This window comes from Capronia epimyces (genome assembly GCF_000585565.1).
Source record: "Capronia epimyces CBS 606.96 chromosome Unknown aczIQ-supercont1.2, whole genome shotgun sequence".
Taxonomy (NCBI): domain Eukaryota; kingdom Fungi; phylum Ascomycota; class Eurotiomycetes; order Chaetothyriales; family Herpotrichiellaceae; genus Capronia; species Capronia epimyces.
Window position 1 is genome coordinate 1,114,437 of NW_006912905.1, and position 17,523 is coordinate 1,131,959.

Here is a 17,523-nt window from a genome sequence, read left to right on the forward strand (position 1 = left end):
CTGGATGGGAAGGGAGGGAGGCCCGATCGCTGTTTGGTCAATGTTCATGTTGAGAGAGTTATTTTATGGGTTTGTTCCAGACGGCAGGCCGCAGGTCTGTTCATGTCGCCAGCCCCTGTCGACCAAAACAGAGCAGTGCGCGTTATTAGCCCAAGGATAGGCAGCTCACATAGCAAAATCACCATCCGTATTTGCTCCCAGCTTCTTTCCTGTTCCTTCTACCCGTAGCGAAGCTTTCTTCCAGAGCCTCCTTCTGCCCCGTGGCAGCTGTCACTAACTGTTTCAAACTATGCTTTCCTGGAGCAATGGTTCGGACTGGATTATGCTGGGCCTGTTCGCCACTGGCACGCAAGGCCTCGTTCGCTGCGTATTCCTGGTCTGTGTTGAAGTTCACCACATTGATCGCTGAAGCTGTACCCTGCCCTCGCCGTCCGAAGAGCTGCCGCCTGTCTGCCTTGGAAAGGTTCAGGTCTGAAGCGATCGTATCTAGAGATTGTGGCTGAGCATGACTGGATGCTTCAGTGGGTGCTCCGAGGGACGTAGAGTAAGTCTCATCGCTAACGGGTTCGTCCAGAACTTCGACAATCTCGTCTTCGTCTGGTCTAGGCTCGACTTGCACCACTGTTTCTGGCTCGTTGGTGATAGAGAACAGGCTCACTTTCTTTGGCGGTAAATCAGGCCTGACAGGCTCAACTGTGGTATAGTTGGAAGAGGCAGACAGAGGCGCGGTTGAGCTGGCGGGGGCGTTTGAGCTCGCAGGTCTAGATGCGTCGGCCTTACGCTTTGGTTTCTTGTTGCTGCGCGCCACAGACAAAGGTTTGAACATAAACGGATTTCCTTTGACAGGCTGCTCTTTTGGCGTATCTGCTGTAGGACTCGCTCTCTTGGGCATCGGTGATATGGTGTCATCTTCCTTTCTTTGTGCTGGAGTGCCGTCCGTCTCTTGCTCTGCGAATAAGTGCCGCAGTTCCGCGTCTGATTCTCGACTGAAAGCAGGCTCAGCGCCAGTCCTTAGACTGAATACTTTCCTCGTCGTTGCTGTCGGCGCCGTTTTTATCTCGTTGTCTCGTTTCGGCGCAGGGAGCATCGCGTTGAAACCACCCCCGCCAACACGAGGCCTTTTTGGAGCCGGTTCCCCGTCACCCTCTCCATTTGTAGCCACCTCATTGAGTTTCACCTGGATCTTCCTCGGGTTTGCTTTGTTGACTGTGAAATTGACGTTGGAGGGCGTGGTGGCCGTTTTCGATGCAGGCTTTTCGGCTTTCGTTTGTGGTTGTGGTTGCTCGTCATCGGACCCTTCGGAGTCTGAGTACGCGACAAGGGCCATGACGTGTTTTATGAGAATGACAATCCTAAGCCGCCTTCCTGACAGGTCCTGGACTGGCTGACGAGGCGAAAATAGTAGTAGTAGACAAGATAATACGTTGGTTGCAAGAGCAGGCGTCAGACGGTCACATGACTCGCGGAATGCATCGTCCGCCGCAACGCCCGTTTACTCGGAACTTTTTTGGCGCAGGACGGAGTATGGAGAACGGATAGGTCTGTATGACAACAACAAGGGCGCAGACTGCTTCTATCCGCCTCGGCTGCCTCTTGAGAGGCGAAAGTCCCTCTCCCTGCTGGATCCTCAATACGACCTGTCGCTTCTCACTCTACCATGTTCTCTTTCCGGCCAGGGTTGAGGCTTGCCGGTCGAGCAACTCGCTCGACAGTCCGATCAGGCAGCCAATTCCAGCAACTTCCGCCCTTCCAACCACGCCGATCAATCTACCAGCGTCCACGGTACACACGATTCAATAACAGAAGGGGCGGTCAGTGGAGCAATGATCAGGAACAATGGGGCAGCTTTGGTCCTCTGTACCGGGCTCAATATATTTGGAGATCGTACCAGAAACCCATCGTCTTTGTCGGCGCAGGAGGGACACTGTTCTACGTCTATAACCTCGAAGAGGTTCCCATTACGCACCGTCGACGATTCAATATACTATCGCCAGAGACAGAAAAGCAATTAAGCGAAGGAGCATACCAGTCGACTCTCCAAGAGTACAATGGAAGGATCCTTTCATCGAACCATCCGTTGACCAAGCAGGTGGCGCGCGTTGTCGAAAGAATCCTCCCCGCAACTGGTGGTCTGGCCGGCGACGACTGGCGAGTGCACGTTATCGACGATCCGCAGATGAAGAACGCCTTTGTCATCCCCGGAGGAAAAGTCTTCGTCTTCACAGGGATCCTCCCGATCTGCAAGACTGAAGCAGGGCTCGCCACCGTGTTAGGTCATGAGATCGCCCATAACGTTGCCCACCACATGGCAGAAAGGCTGTCCAGGTCTAGCCTTACTCTCCTTGCTTCCCTCCTCTTCGCTCTGCTTTTCCAGGTCGACACTCGAATCTCGAACTCGGCCGTCGACTTGCTTCTCGAACTGCCGAATTCGAGAACACAGGAGACCGAAGCGGATCACATCGGGTTGCTCTTGATGGCGGAGGCCTGCTATGACCCTCGAGAAGCTGTCGCCTTTTGGGAACGGATGAAGGCATCAGAGCGATATGCACCACCACAACTCCTGTCTACGCACCCGAGCTCTTACAACCGTGTGGATCATATTGAGAAATGGCTACCAGACGCCCAGACCATATATATCGACAAGGGCTGTAGCGGCCTCAGGCAGTTTGCCACTGATTTCAAGCAAACAATGCGGTCGCAACAACCAAGGGGTGTCCAAGGACAAGGGAAGCAACCGTGGACGAGTAAAAGGGATGACGATGACGACGGCTTCTTGTGACTGGAATGGTCCTTCCTGTTTACACAATCATCACACTCCACTCAACCAACTTTCAGTGACAAAGACAGAAGTTCAGAGCATACAGCGCCGACCCAACGAGAGGAGAGGAATACCAAGCTCGACTGATCGGCCCGAGATATCTGAGCGGATTACACGTGACAGCTCGCTTACTGGTTCCCAAACTCCCCATCGAGAGACCTCCGCCGGCTAATGACAAACAATCCCTGAGTGACGTGGCAAGTGCGTTCTCGGTTGGCACGCTGTTAAGACGATACGCGAATCTCTCCTCATCGTAATTACAAGTCAATACTCTCAAGGATCTCTACCAAAGTGAAACTCGAGCCTCCGCTGATTAGGACACTGTTCGCAATGGCCCGCAAACTCGACGTTCCCGGAGTCGCCTTGATAACCGGTGCCGCATCAGGTACGCCCACCGTCTCCTCTCTCTCAGAGTTCACCATTGAATGCTTTATCATGGTCAGTTCATCCTGAACACTGCATTGATCATATTCCACAGGCATTGGCCGTGCAACGGCACTCTCGTTTGTCCAAGGAGGCTGCACGAAGCTTGCCCTTCTTGATCTGAATGAAGCTGGCCTGGCAACCACCAAAGAATTGCTCGAAAAGGCCATCTCTTCTGCAGGAGGGACTCCCGAGATCGGCACCTACAAGTGCGACGTCTCGTCCCCTGAGAGTGTGGCCTCCGCCTACGCCGGCGTGAAGGCGTCTTTTCCCCGCATCGACTACGCCGTCCACTGCGCAGGGATTATCGTCTTTGCCGGGGCCAGCGTTGATCTGTCCGTCGACGACTTCGACAGGCAGAACTCCATCAACTATCGAGGCCTGTGGTTGTGTTCCCGTGAAGCCATCAAGATCATGCGGACACAAGCTCTCGATTCCGAGGCTTACCCCGACAACCATATTTCCCCTGTTCGAGCCCAGCGCGGCGCCATCGTCAACATCTCCTCCGGGCTGGCCGTGTACGCACAGCCGAACTGTCCTGCATATTGCGGAGCAAAGGCCGGGGTCTTGGCACTCACCCGCTGCGATGCACTCGACTATGTTGCCGACCGGATCCGGGTCAACGCTGTCTTGCCAGGCATTGTCGACTCCCCGATGACAAACCCTAACCCGGAGGTGAGGGCGTGGCTGGAGGCCAACCCGGTGCAGCATTCGCCCATGAAACGGTTTGGCGAGCCTGAGGAGATAGCAGATGTTGCCGTGTTCCTGGCCAGCAACAAAGCAAGTTTAGTTACGGGGGCGAGTTGGAGTGTCGATGGAGGCAGTCTGGCGGGATACACCTGAAGGCAAGGAAGGGGAAGGTTGTCAACAGTGTCTCTCTGTTGATCAACGCCAACCGCCAACCGTCAATCCCAACGTAAATCATATTATTCCTCGTCCATATTCACAGATCATTACTCGTAGTTTTTCATGATTCTTCGCCCCTCCAGTGTCGACGATCACGCTTGTATTGCATCCGGTCAACCCCCCAAGTTTCAATGGAAATAGCCGGGCGCATACCCAATTTATAAAGACACATCATCGTGCAAAGAAAAATCCCCCAGGTGTAGGTGGAGTGGTATGTTATGCAGGGATGGGCGAACTCGCCTTCGAACTCTGTTCATTCTCGATCTTTGTCCTAAGCATCTTCACATAGGTATTCTGGCTGTTGGGACTGGCACTCAACACGTCAAACAGGTACCGCAACTCCTGACTCTCGGACCAATTGCAGCTGGCGATGGTCAGGGCGTCCATCAAGGTATAGGCGACCTCGAAGAGTTTTTCGAAGATTCCCATTCCATGGACAAGAATGGCCTCGTATGTCAGGTCGTGCAGGGCCATGCACAAGTCCTTGGCGATGGTGATGGGGTATGTGGACGAGAAGATCGGGTCCGTCGCGACAAAACTGATGAGGCCCTGGCGCATGGAGGCCTGCCAGAAAACCAGCCGCAGCCACTGATGGGTTATCAGAACGTCGGCCTTCTGGTTATCTGTCATGGCGGAGTTGTCGAACGTTATCTCGTTTAAGGAGTGCTGGATGGTGGCGACATTGTCGACTGGCTGGTACGGTGCCGATACGTCGCCGGGGCACATGGCGCTCCAGACACGCACGAACTTTTCATCCAAGACAGAAAACAGATCCACCAATGCCGAAAATCCTGTAAGAACGATCCTATCTTGCTCATCGAAGAACTCGGTCGGGAGACGCGGCAGGCGCGTGATCTGGGTCGATTTGTTACGCAGAATAGCTAGCCCACGCTCCGTAACAAACAACAGGGCAAATGTGCGCCGAGAGCAGATGGCCTGGATCTCGTCCATTCCAGCATAGGTTGATTCGAGGTGCAGGCCTTGTTCAAGAGCCATGCCGATCGCTTCGCGGAGGTAGAAGTGATGCGCACGTGGCCTTTTGAGTTCAAACAGTGCAACGCACATATGGTAGCTTGCCTGTATCGATAACAGTGTACTCGTCTCTGCCCAGTCGCTGGAACATCGTAAGTAGCAGCACAGATCCACAAACTGCCTTCCAAGCTGTAACTTCTTGTCCAGCGGCAAATCAGATTGGGGCGCCGCATGAAGCACGGTCGTGGCGCATAGCGAGAGTATAAGAATCTTGTCTTCATTGGACAGCTCCTCGGCTTGGTTCAGACGCTGCAGAAATGTCCCCTCATGGATGATGGGACGGATTGAGTATAGATGCGTGAAATATTGACGGACACATTGCGACATCAGGTAACCCGACAAGCCGAATTCGGTGGCTAGACTCTGTAACCGGAATTCACCTTGGAACGAAGATGAATCGCTACGGTACAGGAATTTTGGTCCATGGAGCGGCGCGGGCGAGCTCGTGGAGGTCGTCGCTGGAGAAGGCGCCCCGTTGGTCAAGATGGCATCTAGAGAGGCGGGTTTGGTTAGTGGGCTTGAAGTCCTTGAAGGGGTCGGCGCCCTTGCTCTGGGAGACAAGCTCAAGGGCAACGGCGGCGGCTGTGTTTCCCGGAAAATCTGTTGCGCTAGGTCGCTGACAGACACGTAGCCGGTGGGAGAAAGGGGTGCTTGAAATTGGAGCAGTTGAGTGGCCTGTGTCTGCCATGATACAGGAAGTTGAATACCGGCCTGGGCAAACGCTGTATGAAAGATGGGATCGGACTCGGCTTCATTATGTGTCAAAGGGACAAATCTTGGAATACTTTGAGGATCTGATGTTGGGCCAAAGGTGTCTCCGAAGGGAGAATTTGAAGGGGAGGTCAACGAAGAGGCCAATTGCGAACCGACCGGGCTGTCGCCGGACAAGGCTCTGTTCAAGGGTGGCATTTGTTGTTGCAATTGCGACAGGTCGAACGAAGGCAAACTGAGACCATGTGACGGCACTTGGGGAGTCTCATCCCTCAGCTTAGCGATCACCGAGCCTGAGCCTTTCTTCGGTCCTCTTTTCTTCCGCGCAATGTCCCTCGTACATTTTAAGCCGGTGGAAACACATCTGTCACAAGGCTCCGTCTTGGAACATTTTACTTTTCGTCGTCGACACGCATCGCAAGGCAGGTGAGACTCGGCTGACGCTGGAGCTCCAGCCTTGACTTGAGGAGTGTCGTCCATTCATGAACGGCGCCGACGAAACTGGCTCCAACGGGTGGAAGGTGAAGGGTTGCCAGTATTGTAAGGGCACCTCCAGAGAACTCGACATGTGCGGTCGTCAAAAGTGTGTCATTCACACGGCTGGAGGGCAGGATCATTGAAGAGTGTCGCAAGTCTTGTCCTTGTCGTGCATGGCTGCTAATGACGTGCAGAAAGGGCAGGAGTCGATCAGGGACTGGGGGCGGAAGAGAGCATTTACCAGGTGCAAGGACTCTCGGGGTTGGAATGGTAGAAGAAGAAAGCAGAGAAGCGGTTTGGCGTGATTGGGAGACATACATGTGACATGCGTTGAGCGCAGGTGGTGAGAGGGAGACAGACACCCTTGGCCGACTACTAAGACCCTCGTCGCAGTGGTGGGGGTTGAGGCCGCCGCAGTCTCAACACCAGAACACTGAGACGAGACCCAGTGGACTGCATCCGAAAGCTGGGGAAAGCTACCGTGCGGGCTAGACAACCCACGCTCGGCCAAGAGGTGCTTGTACTGTACTAACTGTACATAGCTGCTGCAAATATTGTTGACGGTGCCTTACAGTAGCCTCATTGACCACACTGTTCAACACGCACCCTCTTCTCTCCCTCGACCCTCGACCACTACCTCACCCCTCCATAGCCAGCACAGCATGGCATCCTCTGTGCCGGCAACGACGGCCACGGCCACTTCGCCGCCCTTCACCCTGGACACGGGCACCGCGCTGTCCCTTGCCATCGCCTTCTCCCTCATGCCATCAGCTCAACTCCTCGCAGCCAAAGTCCTGAGACCTGCCACCCCTCGGAAATACTACCTCCTTTTCCTGTGGCACGCATATGACTTCCTCACGCATTTCATCATAGAGGGTAGCTATCTATACCACTGCTTCTTCTCGTACGCCGAATTGCCCGCCTCGACCTCGCAAAAGCATGCTGCAGGAAGCGCTGAAGCACAAGCATACCTATTCAACCGGCCGGACCGTCGCTACGGCGCCCTGTATTCGCAAGCACCCATGGCGAGGCTATGGCAGGAATATGCAAAAGCTGATCGACGATGGGGAGGAGCTGACCTGACTGTGATATCGTTGGAAGTTCTCACTGTGGGCCTGGCTGGACCTGTCGCTGTGTACATATGCTATCTTATAGCCAAAGTCGTCAACTCTGATGATCAAGTGGTCAGAGCTCGATACCAGTCTCGACTCTGGTTTGCGGCGGTCATGCTCGCAACCGGAGAACTCTATGGTGGCTTCATGACCTTTGCACCCGAATGGTTGAGTGGCAACACTGCGCTGGCTGGAGAGGATCCGGTATATCTCTGGCTCTATCTGGTCTTTTTCAACACCTTGTGGGTTTTCATACCTTTCTGGGTCCTTCACGTCGCATATAAGGAGATTTCCAACACCTTCAGCCTAGCATATGCACAGACGTCGACCAAAAAGTTCAAGTGATCATGTCTTGCCGCATTCCATGGTGGTCAAATGGTTCCGTAGACTAGCCACAGTGTTTAGAGTAGGAACGATGTGCAAGCACAAACCATCACATTCTCCATCCTCCAGCACTCGACAGAGCAAGGTTGACAAGATCGGGAAGTGTTCAATAATTCCTCACCGAACGGCGAGGCAAGCTTGTACCTTCAGGGAATATGATAGATTCTGTCATCTATGTCCTCCAAAAATATCTCGTCCATCGGGTTGCATATTGGAAGTTCACTCCACGTATAAATAGCATGGCCAACAGCTGGCTAATCAACGAGTTATGAATCAACAGGTGTTCGAGGCCCTCGGCGACTACGAGATTTCTCTATCTTTGCCATTGTGCGCAAACCTTTTCCGCAGAGAAGAGTCGCATTGGCACAGGAGCCCACCTCATTAGTTGAAGATGCTAGAACCATGTGAAGCCCGTGCTAGGTTGCAAGTCCGGCTTGTAAACAAGATGGCCTCGCTTCGGACCCGCTCGTTGAGCGCGCTCAAGTGGCAGCTCCATTCAAACGACGTATGGAAGAGTACTCCGTACTCCGTACTCCGCAGTTGCTCCGTACTGTGTGTACAGAAACAGCAAACGTCTCCTATGAAGGAGGCTCCATGGGCCGTTTATAATGTGTTGTGTGGTAGGATCTTTAAGGAGTTCTTGACTGAGAATCAGACTGATAAACTCGTCGGTGTTGGTCGGATCCGGGACGATTGCCTTCCGTCCATCATCAAGCCAGCCTTCCAGGTATGTCCACATCATTAACCCATTCTCCTGGAACCATAGCGCAGCGTACCCCTCGTCTGGCTTCAAACCGAAAAGATATGCCGCGTTGTGCTCTCCCACTGCAAAGAGAACGATATGGGCGGCTCTGGTAACGCTAGAGTCGGGCAAAATAGAGTAAGAAAGTGTGTGCGCCCGTCGCATAGGATCCAATAACACACTTCTCCCAGAGGAGCATGCTATTTCTGTCTGGAACGCATTTCAGGTAATTAAATGTGCGACGGATGGGGCAGGCTCCCAATACGACGTTCGAACAATAATAATAGGCAATTGGGAACTCGGCAGCCTGGTGCCGGTCAGTCCTAGTTCCCCCTATCATTAAGTCTGGGAGTTCTTATTGAGTCTCCACCGCCGGAGGAACACTTCTTTTGGTAAGTGGTGTGGAAACAGGATGGATATTGGATGCAGTAATAGATCGAGAGGTGCTCGGGGATCAGCAGCACTGGAAATGCCAACACGTGTAGACGATCGTCTTGATCTCGAACCGAGGATGGTTTTCGACACCGGATGTAAGCTGCGTTCCGTTCCCTGCGCTGTCCAGCCACAGGCTGATTCTTGTTAAGCCGGAAAAATGATCAGTGTTACGGTGTGCGCTCCGTATTGTCTTCGTTCAAGCTCTTGCACCGCAGCACCACTGATCTGTACTCTGTAAGACTCTCGCTCGAGGATCGACCGAGTGCAGACGTGGGAGGAGGACGGGTCGAGCATGTCGCATGTGGTTTTCGAATTGTCCTTGTGATTGCAAGTCTGTCACAGACGAGGTTGCATCGAACTGCTTGCTACTCCAGAGTACGACATCTGGCTGGACAGCCCCAAGCTTTGCTGATGGCGGTTGGACGAAGTGCACAAGGTGGATATAGATGGTAGTATCACAGGATCGTTGAAAGAGGTGATCAGCGGTTTCGTTACATTCAGGCCTCAGGTTGGGGCGTCTCAATGGCCGTGCCTGACATTGGCAGAGGACGACGATCCTGGCCGGGATGCTGTCAGTGGCGCTGGTTAAGCCTGAAGCTGGGGAGTGGTGGCGCACCCTAGCAAGTCTTAGCCTGCACACGCATCCAAGTCAAAGCCCCAGATGGGAAAGGACGACGAGCGGCAGAGGGAGATTGGTCGGCATGCAGCCATTCACACCCCATCAGGAGTATAGTATGGATGAGGATGCTCTGTCCTGGGTAGGAGAAGGGAAACATCGTAGCGAGTACCATGAGGTAGGTGCGAATCGTGGTGCTCGGCAGTCTCTTCAGACTGCCCCCTCAATCGTTGAAGAGCCATCTTCAGCTCTACGGGATAAATATCTTTCTACTATACAAGCTACATTCTACGGCCTCCTGGGAGTCAATATCCGATTTTTACTATACAAATCCTAGGTCTAGAGATGGTTATAATCTAGCTACTGGGCGGCCGCTGTGTGCTGTAACCCCCCAGCTACAGGATTTTGACACCCACCCTTAGGCCTTGGGCCTTAGGCTTACCTAGGCTAGGCTAACAAGGCTCCCTGGGCTCAGGGGCCCCCGCGATTCGACCATGTAACTTTCCCCGTCTCTCCTGCTTCTCCACAAACTAGGGCCCCATTCTACACTGCACATTTGCGAGCGACGCCCTTTACCAACTCCACGTAGCACAGCATCCAGCTTCTCATGTAACGCTCTCCACTCCATCGGCATCGCCGTGCCGTCAATCCACGACTGTCCCTGGTCCATTTGGCGTTGCCTTGCCAGAATACAAGATCTTCCATTCCCCCCCCTGATCATTTCCGCCCTTCTTCCATCCTCCACCACCACCCTACCCTTGGGCCTTTGGAGACGTCAGAACCGCACCAGTCGCCAACATGTATCAAATCGGCAATATCTACTTTATCACAGCCATCGCTGTCATCGGCGGGGGGCTCTTTGGCTTCGATATCAGTTCGATGTCCGCTATGTAAGGAGGTCCCCGTCAACGTTCTGTCCAATATCTGACTGTCATATAGCCTCGGCACACAACAATACAAATGGTACCTCTATCTAGCACTCTGTATCTCAGCTCACAGCCACTGACTCTATGGCTCCAGCTACTTCAACGAAGGGCCCAGTGGGCCACCCCAATGCTCTGGACCCCATTCTAATACCCAGGGCGGAATCACAGCTTCAATGCCTGGCGGAAGTTTTGTTGGTGCTCTATCTTCTGGCTTCGTATGTCCCTGCTCTCCCCCCCGACTCGACTCTCAGCGACCTGACCGCGCTTGCAGTTGACTGATATCTTCGGGCGCAAACGGGCGATCCAAATCGGCTCTGTGATTTGGTGCATCGGGTCCATCCTGATATGCGCTTCCCAGAATATTGGAATGCTTGTTGTGGGCAGATTCATCAACGGCTTCAGCGTTGGTATCTGCTCTGCGCAAGGTATGTTGCTCTCGTCCGCTGGCGGACGAGAGGTCATTGCTGACAGCCAGTCTAGTTCCTGTCTATGTATCCGAACTAGCACCACCTAGCAAACGAGGCCGCGTGGTCGGTGCCCAGCAATGGGCCATCACCTGGGGTATTCTCATCATGTTCTACATCAGCTACGGTTGCAGCTTTATCGACGGTACTGCGGCCTTTCGCGTACCTTGGGGTTTGCAGATGATTCCTGCCATCATCTTATTCTTCGGACTATTCTTCCTCCCGGAATCACCTAGGTGAGTTGCAATGCTGTTGGAACGGGAGCGATCCTAATCTCTGACAATGTTCTAGATGGCTTGCGCGTAAGGACCGCTGGGAGCAGTGTCACGATGTCCTGGCCCTTGTCCATGCGAAAGGTGACCGTAACAACCAATTTGTCCTTCGCGAACTCCAGGAAATTAAGGACATGTGCGAATTCGAGCGTAGAAACGCTGATGTTACTTTCCTCGAACTGTTCAAGCCCAAGATGATCTATCGAACCCACGTGGGCGTCTTCACTCAGATCTGGTCTCAACTCACAGGGGTAAGCTATTCGATTTCCCTCCTTCCTGTCCAATACCAGCTGCTTACGTAAGCAGATGAATGTGAGTATGTACTATATCACTTATTTGTTCGGTAAGTCATGTTTCCCATCGATGGAGCGATGCTGTTGTGAAGAATACATTGTATATCAAGATTTGGGAGGCGGCGAGGCTGCGAGGCTGAGGATATGCGCTAAGGGCGGAGCCTCGGCTGCATACCCGCATTGCACGTGCCTGCCAAGCCAGATCACGTGCAAGTCACGTGTCTGCTGGTGGTAGCAGCTTTTGGCAGCATGACAGCTCTCGAAGAACCTCTTGTCTGTTTCTCTCGCTGATCTCTCTCCTACAGGTATGGCCGGTCTTAAAGGAAATTCCAATCTGGTGGCCTCGTCCATCCAATACGTGATCAACGTATTCATGACCATATTCGCACTCATGTTTATCGACCGCTGGGGACGCCGATGGCCACTGATGATCGGCTCAACCTTCATGGCAATCTGGATGTATGCCAACGGTGGGATGTTGGCCACGTACGGATCTCCAGCACCCAAGGGTGGCATTGACCATGTTGAGGAGGAATCCTGGCAGATTCACGGTGCTCCGGCAAAGGCAGTCATCGCGTGCACCTATCTATTTGTGGCGTCTTTCGCCCCTACTTGGGGTCCAGTGTCTTGGATTTACCCACCAGAACTATACCCCCTGCGCGTTCGCGGTAAGGCAGTCGCTCTCACGACAGCGTCCAACTGGATCTTCAACTTCGCGCTCTCCTACTTTGTGCCCCCGGCGTTCGTCAACATCAAGTGGAAAGTGTACATTGTGTTTGGTGTCTTCTGTACCGCCATGACGATCCACGTCTTCCTTTGCTTCCCGGAGACCGCCGGCAAGACTCTAGAGGAAGTAGAGGAAATCTTCCTCAGTGATGTCAAGCCATGGAATACCCATGTCGACTACCAGCACGTGGTGAGAGAGGAGCAAGGTGATGTTGATCCGGAGAAGCGATTGAGCTTCGCAGTCCAACACCACGAGAGGCGAGACAGTCCTGTCACCGAAGTCGCCCACCAGACAGAAGCGGTTGAGAAAAACGAGGCGGCTGCATAAGTAGGAGGGGCTGATCAAGCCGAAGGATTCAGAGAGTCCTGGCTTGGGCGGCAGAGGCGGAGGGGCACAGGCAGAGACCACACGTGGGTTTCTGTCGTGCTCTTTCTCGGACAAGGAGGACGCTGGGATATCATTGATTAACTAGTGAGGCTACAAGCCTCCCTAGAATGACAAGTCTACGAGTGATCATGTTGAGCAATGACCGAAGGAGAATGTGAAGCAATATTACTGTGGTTGCACACCATTCCCACTGAACTATGAGGATTCCTTATGTGCTTGTTGATTATCTGATTTCAGTATCTGTTCCAGCACTCTTCCTACACTGCTTACCCGGAGTATTGGGGCGACGGCGAGAGTGATTTCGTCTTGCCCAAGGTACGTGGACGAAGTGTGGTATAGTGCTCCTTACGTTAGTCTCTATACGGCTCTCTATACTGTTCTCGGCGAGGCTCTCTATGCTCTCTAGTACTACTAACTTAAGATGGATAGATTAAGGTATTATACAGCAAAGAACAGTATAGAGATCATCACAAAGTGCACAGGCAACGAGTGAGCGTGTATACTCAAAATGATATGAATACAAGACAGAGAGAGTATCAAAAAGAGTTGCTGTGGCGTGCAACGAGTATGAGGCCTCTCTGATACCATGTGACTCGTGAGTAAGCAGCTTCCGTTGTGATATTAGCGACTTATTCTACCGTGTGACTGCCGTGACAATACTCGTGAGATTCGCGTATTGCCAGATTCTTGTTGTTGACGCACTACTGTACCGGTAGCTCATTAGTTATACTGTGCACAACCGTGACAGAGATAGCCTCATCAAATTCCGCAGAAAGCCTCGACAAGAGCAGTAGAGAGAAACACTACAGACCACGTAAAAAGTACATAGAGACCAGTACAGAGACCAGCACATGAACAGCATAGAGGGCATAGAGAGCCTCGCCGAGAACAGTATAGAGAGCCGTATAGAGACTAACGTAAGGAGCACTATACCACACTTCGTCCACGTACCTTGGGCAGAACGAAATCACTCTCGCCGTCGTCATCGCCATCGCCGTCGCCCTCACCGTGGCTCCCTTCGTCCTCTCGTCCCTATACTATACTCTACGTCACTAACACCCATATAAGTCGCCAAAGTCGGCCCATCTCTAGCTCGGGCGTTGACGTTCAAATTCAAGTTGTAGCTTGTAGGTTAGATCCAGATCACCGCTTGAATGTCAACGTGAACGTGAACGTATAAGATGCCGGACAGGCGCCGAGGCGTAGTCGATGACCTGGCACCGGCAATAGTCTGTACGGTTCAGAGCTGATACTGACACTGATACTGACACTGATACTGACACTGGAGGTTGGGACCCAGCAGTCTGGCAAAGGTTGAAGTGTTCCATGTTCTCTATCAAAGGGTAGCAGGGAGATCGCAGGCTATGTAGTATAGTATGCCTAAACTAGCCTTCTGGTTAAAGCACAAGGCTGAGAATACGCCTAAGTTTGACACAGTCACGAGAAGTCAAGTCTCAAAAGAACAGACAGGCTCTAGATAGAGTGTGTGGAAAGAGTAAAGTGACCAGTCCTCGTTCTATTATCGTTCAAGCTATATCTCATTTCATATTCGAGGATTGTCACCATTACCAACCAGAGTCGGGTCATTTAATTCGTTCATTCGTAACTGAGGCCGTATTTATTGTTCAAATGTGACACATCAAGTCCAAACTTCATTCATGACTGTTGCACTTCTCTCTTGTCTTTCCCTGGGCAATTTACCTCACATAAACTGCCGGAAACACACCCATGTCGCCGGCGTAGACACCAAACGACCAGTCTTCATTGATGTCCTCGACCTCGTGAATCTCCGCGTGCTTGGGGAACATCAATTCGCCTTCTCCATCTTTACCTTCCTCTGGATAGTAACTCCATCGGGACCGGCAGACTTTGCCCACTCCACCATCTGGAGGGAACTCTAATCTTGTCGAACTTGGAGCCGAGGATGGGAGTGTGGGCGCTCGTGCTCGAGTTGCTCGTCGTGTCCCAGAGGAATCTTCGCGCCAGACCCACTGGCCTCCGCGACCAGTAGTTGCAGCGGTAGCAGTCGGGTCAGCAGCACGTTGGATGCTGTTTGAGCTCAATTGAGTATTTGTGATCTTCCACGCCACCATGTCTGCTTCAGTCATTTTCGCACCGCCAACCAGGTCGCGAAGGATGACGCGTCGCTGACCTTCGTCCCTTTCTTGTTCAAAGGTGACTGAAATCATACGATGTCCGCTGGGACAGAGACGCCATCCATCCGGGCCATCGTCGCGCTTGATCTGACCGGTTTTGACAAAGCTGTGGTAACAGGTACTGCAAATATCGAAGTCGCCCTTTTGATCTGGCTTCTCGGCTGATGGTGTCGGGTGGCCTGGACAGTGGTACCATATTTCTTCCGGGGAAACAGGGCGTGCACAGATATCACAATTTATCGTTATCACCAATGGAGCAAAGTCGGCTCGAAGCTTGGGGAAAGCCCCATTGGCGGACGTTGTACTTGATGGTGCGCTCTGGGCTGGAGATGGGACGCGACCGGCAGTATTAAATGGACTTAATGAATGAGTACCGGTCTCTGTCCCTGCTGTTCCGGGCCGCGAAGCAGTTGGTCGGGGATCGATGGGCTTGCGTGCAACGGGGAGGAGAGGATGTTTACAACAGTGATTCGTGTTCACGCAGTCGTTACAGAATCCCCACTCGCCATCGTTACAATAGTCGCAGGACCAGAAGTAATCGTTGGCGAAGCTGCCGCACCGGTCGCAAAAGCTGCCCTCCTGCAACCGCGAGACCGCATCAGACGAAGAAGTCACGACATTTCGCTGCTCATCCTCGCTCGTGCTTGCGGGCGGCCGTTGGTATCGTCGTCCAATTAATAGATGAGGCAATTCGATGGGTTGGCTGTTCCTGTTCAACGGTTGTGACGCCTCAAACTTGAACATAGCTGCGTGGCCAAACCCATACCAGTGATTGCATCCCCGCCCGGCCCTGTAACATCTCAAGCAGAGGTCAAGCTTGCAAGAAGAACAGTGTTTATGTACCTCATATTGAATGTTAGGGCGGGCGCAGCGAGCACACTTGATTGATGGTTCTTGGAATCTTGTCGAGACAGTGGTCGGAACCGACGCAAGAGGCTCAGGAGCGCATGCTGCGGGATCTATCATTGGAATGGACGTAGGGACGGGCGCGGTGTTGACGCTGGACATAACCGGCGGATCTTCATCTGTCCTTGGGGCTAGTACGGTGGGAGAATCTAGCTGTGGAGGACTTGAAACTTGGCGTCCTGCAGATTGCCACACTTCTGAAGCTCGAGGTGATGCCCTAGGCTCAGTATTTGACCGGGTAGTGTGGGAGACTTGCGGTCGGCGCTCCGAGGCAAAGGCTATAGATTGAGGTCTATCCGAAAGATCAGTGGCAGACCTGGCAGCTGGCGCATTGCGCGAACCGCTGGATGGCGAGGTTATTCTTGTTCTCGTGGCTGACGTCTCTCTTCTCCCGCTCTCGTTGGAAGCTCGGCGTCGATGCGTTGCACCTTGAGGTAGTGTGAGCGTCTGCTCGGCCGCTGGCTGTGGAAAGGCTGAGGGTGGTCGTCCGTCCGTGCCTCCTATGGTAACGCTACGGCTGGATCTGGGACTGGGGTGTGCCTGCTGTCGCTGGGTACTCCGCGAGGATTGACGGGGATGACGATCTGCCTCTTCGATTTGTACTTCGGGCTGTCGTGTTTCGTTCGGCACAGTCTCTGCTCTAGCCTCCTCCGCCCCTGCTCTTCGCATCCTCTCCGGATGTAATTGCCTGTATCGTTCGGCAATGAGCTCGCTGAGTTCATCTTGCTCTGCCTCGGTCAGATCCTCCACGTTGATGCCATCGAGTAGACCCTCGGCCAAAATCTCTTGCATTAGTTGGGCCTCATTGAGACTATCTCCAGTACCCGTTCCGCTCTCTGATGCGCTGACCAGAGAGATCAAGCTGGCCTGGTGAGCAACAGTTCGAGCTCCTCTTTGACGCGCCTCGACGGCGTCTGGATGTCTCGGTGAACCCGTCGGAGGAGACAGAGACGAGGACAGGCCTGCAGAGCTCGGGGAACTAGCTGTGCGAGGGGCGGAGACCATTGCCTCTGTATTTTGCTGGTGTTGCCGCCGCTCATGACGATCAGCGTCCCTTGACCTTTCTGTCCTGTCCCTGCGTTCACGACTTCTGCTATCTCCACCCCTGGGATGTGGTGTCAATCCCGTGTCAGTCGAAGCATTGTATAACTGTTGATCCCGCCGACTTCTGTCCTGTGGCACATGACTGGCGCTTCGTCGTTCTCTCGCAAGCCCCTCCTCCTCTTCCCGCCGCCTGCGCTCTCGCCTCCGATGACTCTCAAGTTTGGGGAGAATCTCATCACCCGCTTTGTAGATCTGTGCCATCTCGGCTTTCTCTTCCGTCGTCCTGTCCTTCCCGGGATTGGCTGCGAGGAACATATCTAGCAGAGTGTTGATCATCGCATTGTGCTGGACATCTTTCACCGGGGCACGACATGTCGGGCAGGTGTATGGGGGAGTTGAGACTGAAGAATGGGCGTGGAGGGCTTTGCGATGCTGGTGGGAAAACCACTCCTTCAAACAAGAGCCGCAGAAGGTATGCAAGCAATCGAGCAGGGTCAGCGGCTGGTAAAGAACCTCGGTGCAGATGAAGCAGACAAGCTCTTTCTCTAGGTTGAGCAAGCCTGTGGTGGGCGGTTCGGTGGCAGCCATGAGTCGATGAGGGTCAAGGTATAGAAATCATGGTTTGAAGGCATCGGGTGTTGACTGTAAGTCTGACTATGTACGCGCTAAGGGAGAAGACATATCCAAACAAG

The 17,523-nt window shown here is 53.2% G+C and overlaps 7 protein-coding genes across 7 annotated transcripts; 4 read left to right on the forward strand and 3 right to left on the reverse strand.

Moving 5' to 3' along the window:
• Positions 1 to 178: 178 nt before the first annotated feature.
• Positions 179 to 1,327, reverse strand: A1O3_02221 (uncharacterized protein; the record flags this gene model as incomplete). The annotated part of the gene is made up of 1 exon (XM_007732364.1): positions 179 to 1,327. The coding sequence occupies one exon, from the start codon at positions 1,325 to 1,327 to the stop codon at positions 179 to 181; it is 1,149 nt and encodes a 382-aa protein (XP_007730554.1).
• Positions 1,328 to 1,657: 330 nt separating this feature from the next.
• Positions 1,658 to 2,779, forward strand: A1O3_02222 (uncharacterized protein; the record flags this gene model as incomplete). Its single annotated transcript, XM_007732365.1, has 1 exon — positions 1,658 to 2,779. One exon carries the CDS (start codon positions 1,658 to 1,660, stop codon positions 2,777 to 2,779), a length of 1,122 nt encoding a protein of 373 aa, XP_007730555.1.
• A 369-nt stretch (positions 2,780 to 3,148) lies between these two features.
• Positions 3,149 to 4,084, forward strand: A1O3_02223 (uncharacterized protein; the record flags this gene model as incomplete). Its single annotated transcript, XM_007732366.1, has 2 exons — positions 3,149 to 3,203; positions 3,297 to 4,084. The coding sequence occupies 2 exons, from the start codon at positions 3,149 to 3,151 to the stop codon at positions 4,082 to 4,084; spliced, it is 843 nt and encodes a 280-aa protein (XP_007730556.1).
• Positions 4,085 to 4,363: 279 nt separating this feature from the next.
• On the reverse strand, positions 4,364 to 6,088 carry A1O3_02224 (uncharacterized protein; the record flags this gene model as incomplete). Its single annotated transcript, XM_007732367.1, has 1 exon — positions 4,364 to 6,088. One exon carries the CDS (start codon positions 6,086 to 6,088, stop codon positions 4,364 to 4,366), a length of 1,725 nt encoding a protein of 574 aa, XP_007730557.1.
• Positions 6,089 to 7,029: 941 nt separating this feature from the next.
• A1O3_02225 (uncharacterized protein) lies at positions 7,030 to 7,824 on the forward strand (the record flags this gene model as incomplete). The annotated part of the gene is made up of 1 exon (XM_007732368.1): positions 7,030 to 7,824. The coding sequence occupies one exon, from the start codon at positions 7,030 to 7,032 to the stop codon at positions 7,822 to 7,824; it is 795 nt and encodes a 264-aa protein (XP_007730558.1).
• A 2,630-nt stretch (positions 7,825 to 10,454) lies between these two features.
• Positions 10,455 to 12,665, forward strand: A1O3_02226 (uncharacterized protein; the record flags this gene model as incomplete). Its single annotated transcript, XM_007732369.1, has 8 exons — positions 10,455 to 10,546; positions 10,596 to 10,619; positions 10,677 to 10,797; positions 10,854 to 11,007; positions 11,063 to 11,282; positions 11,338 to 11,569; positions 11,625 to 11,661; positions 11,917 to 12,665. 8 exons carry the CDS (start codon positions 10,455 to 10,457, stop codon positions 12,663 to 12,665), a joined length of 1,629 nt encoding a protein of 542 aa, XP_007730559.1.
• A 1,757-nt stretch (positions 12,666 to 14,422) lies between these two features.
• Positions 14,423 to 17,419, reverse strand: A1O3_02227 (uncharacterized protein; the record flags this gene model as incomplete). The annotated part of the gene is made up of 1 exon (XM_007732370.1): positions 14,423 to 17,419. One exon carries the CDS (start codon positions 17,417 to 17,419, stop codon positions 14,423 to 14,425), a length of 2,997 nt encoding a protein of 998 aa, XP_007730560.1.
• Between the last annotated feature and the right edge of the window lie 104 nt (positions 17,420 to 17,523).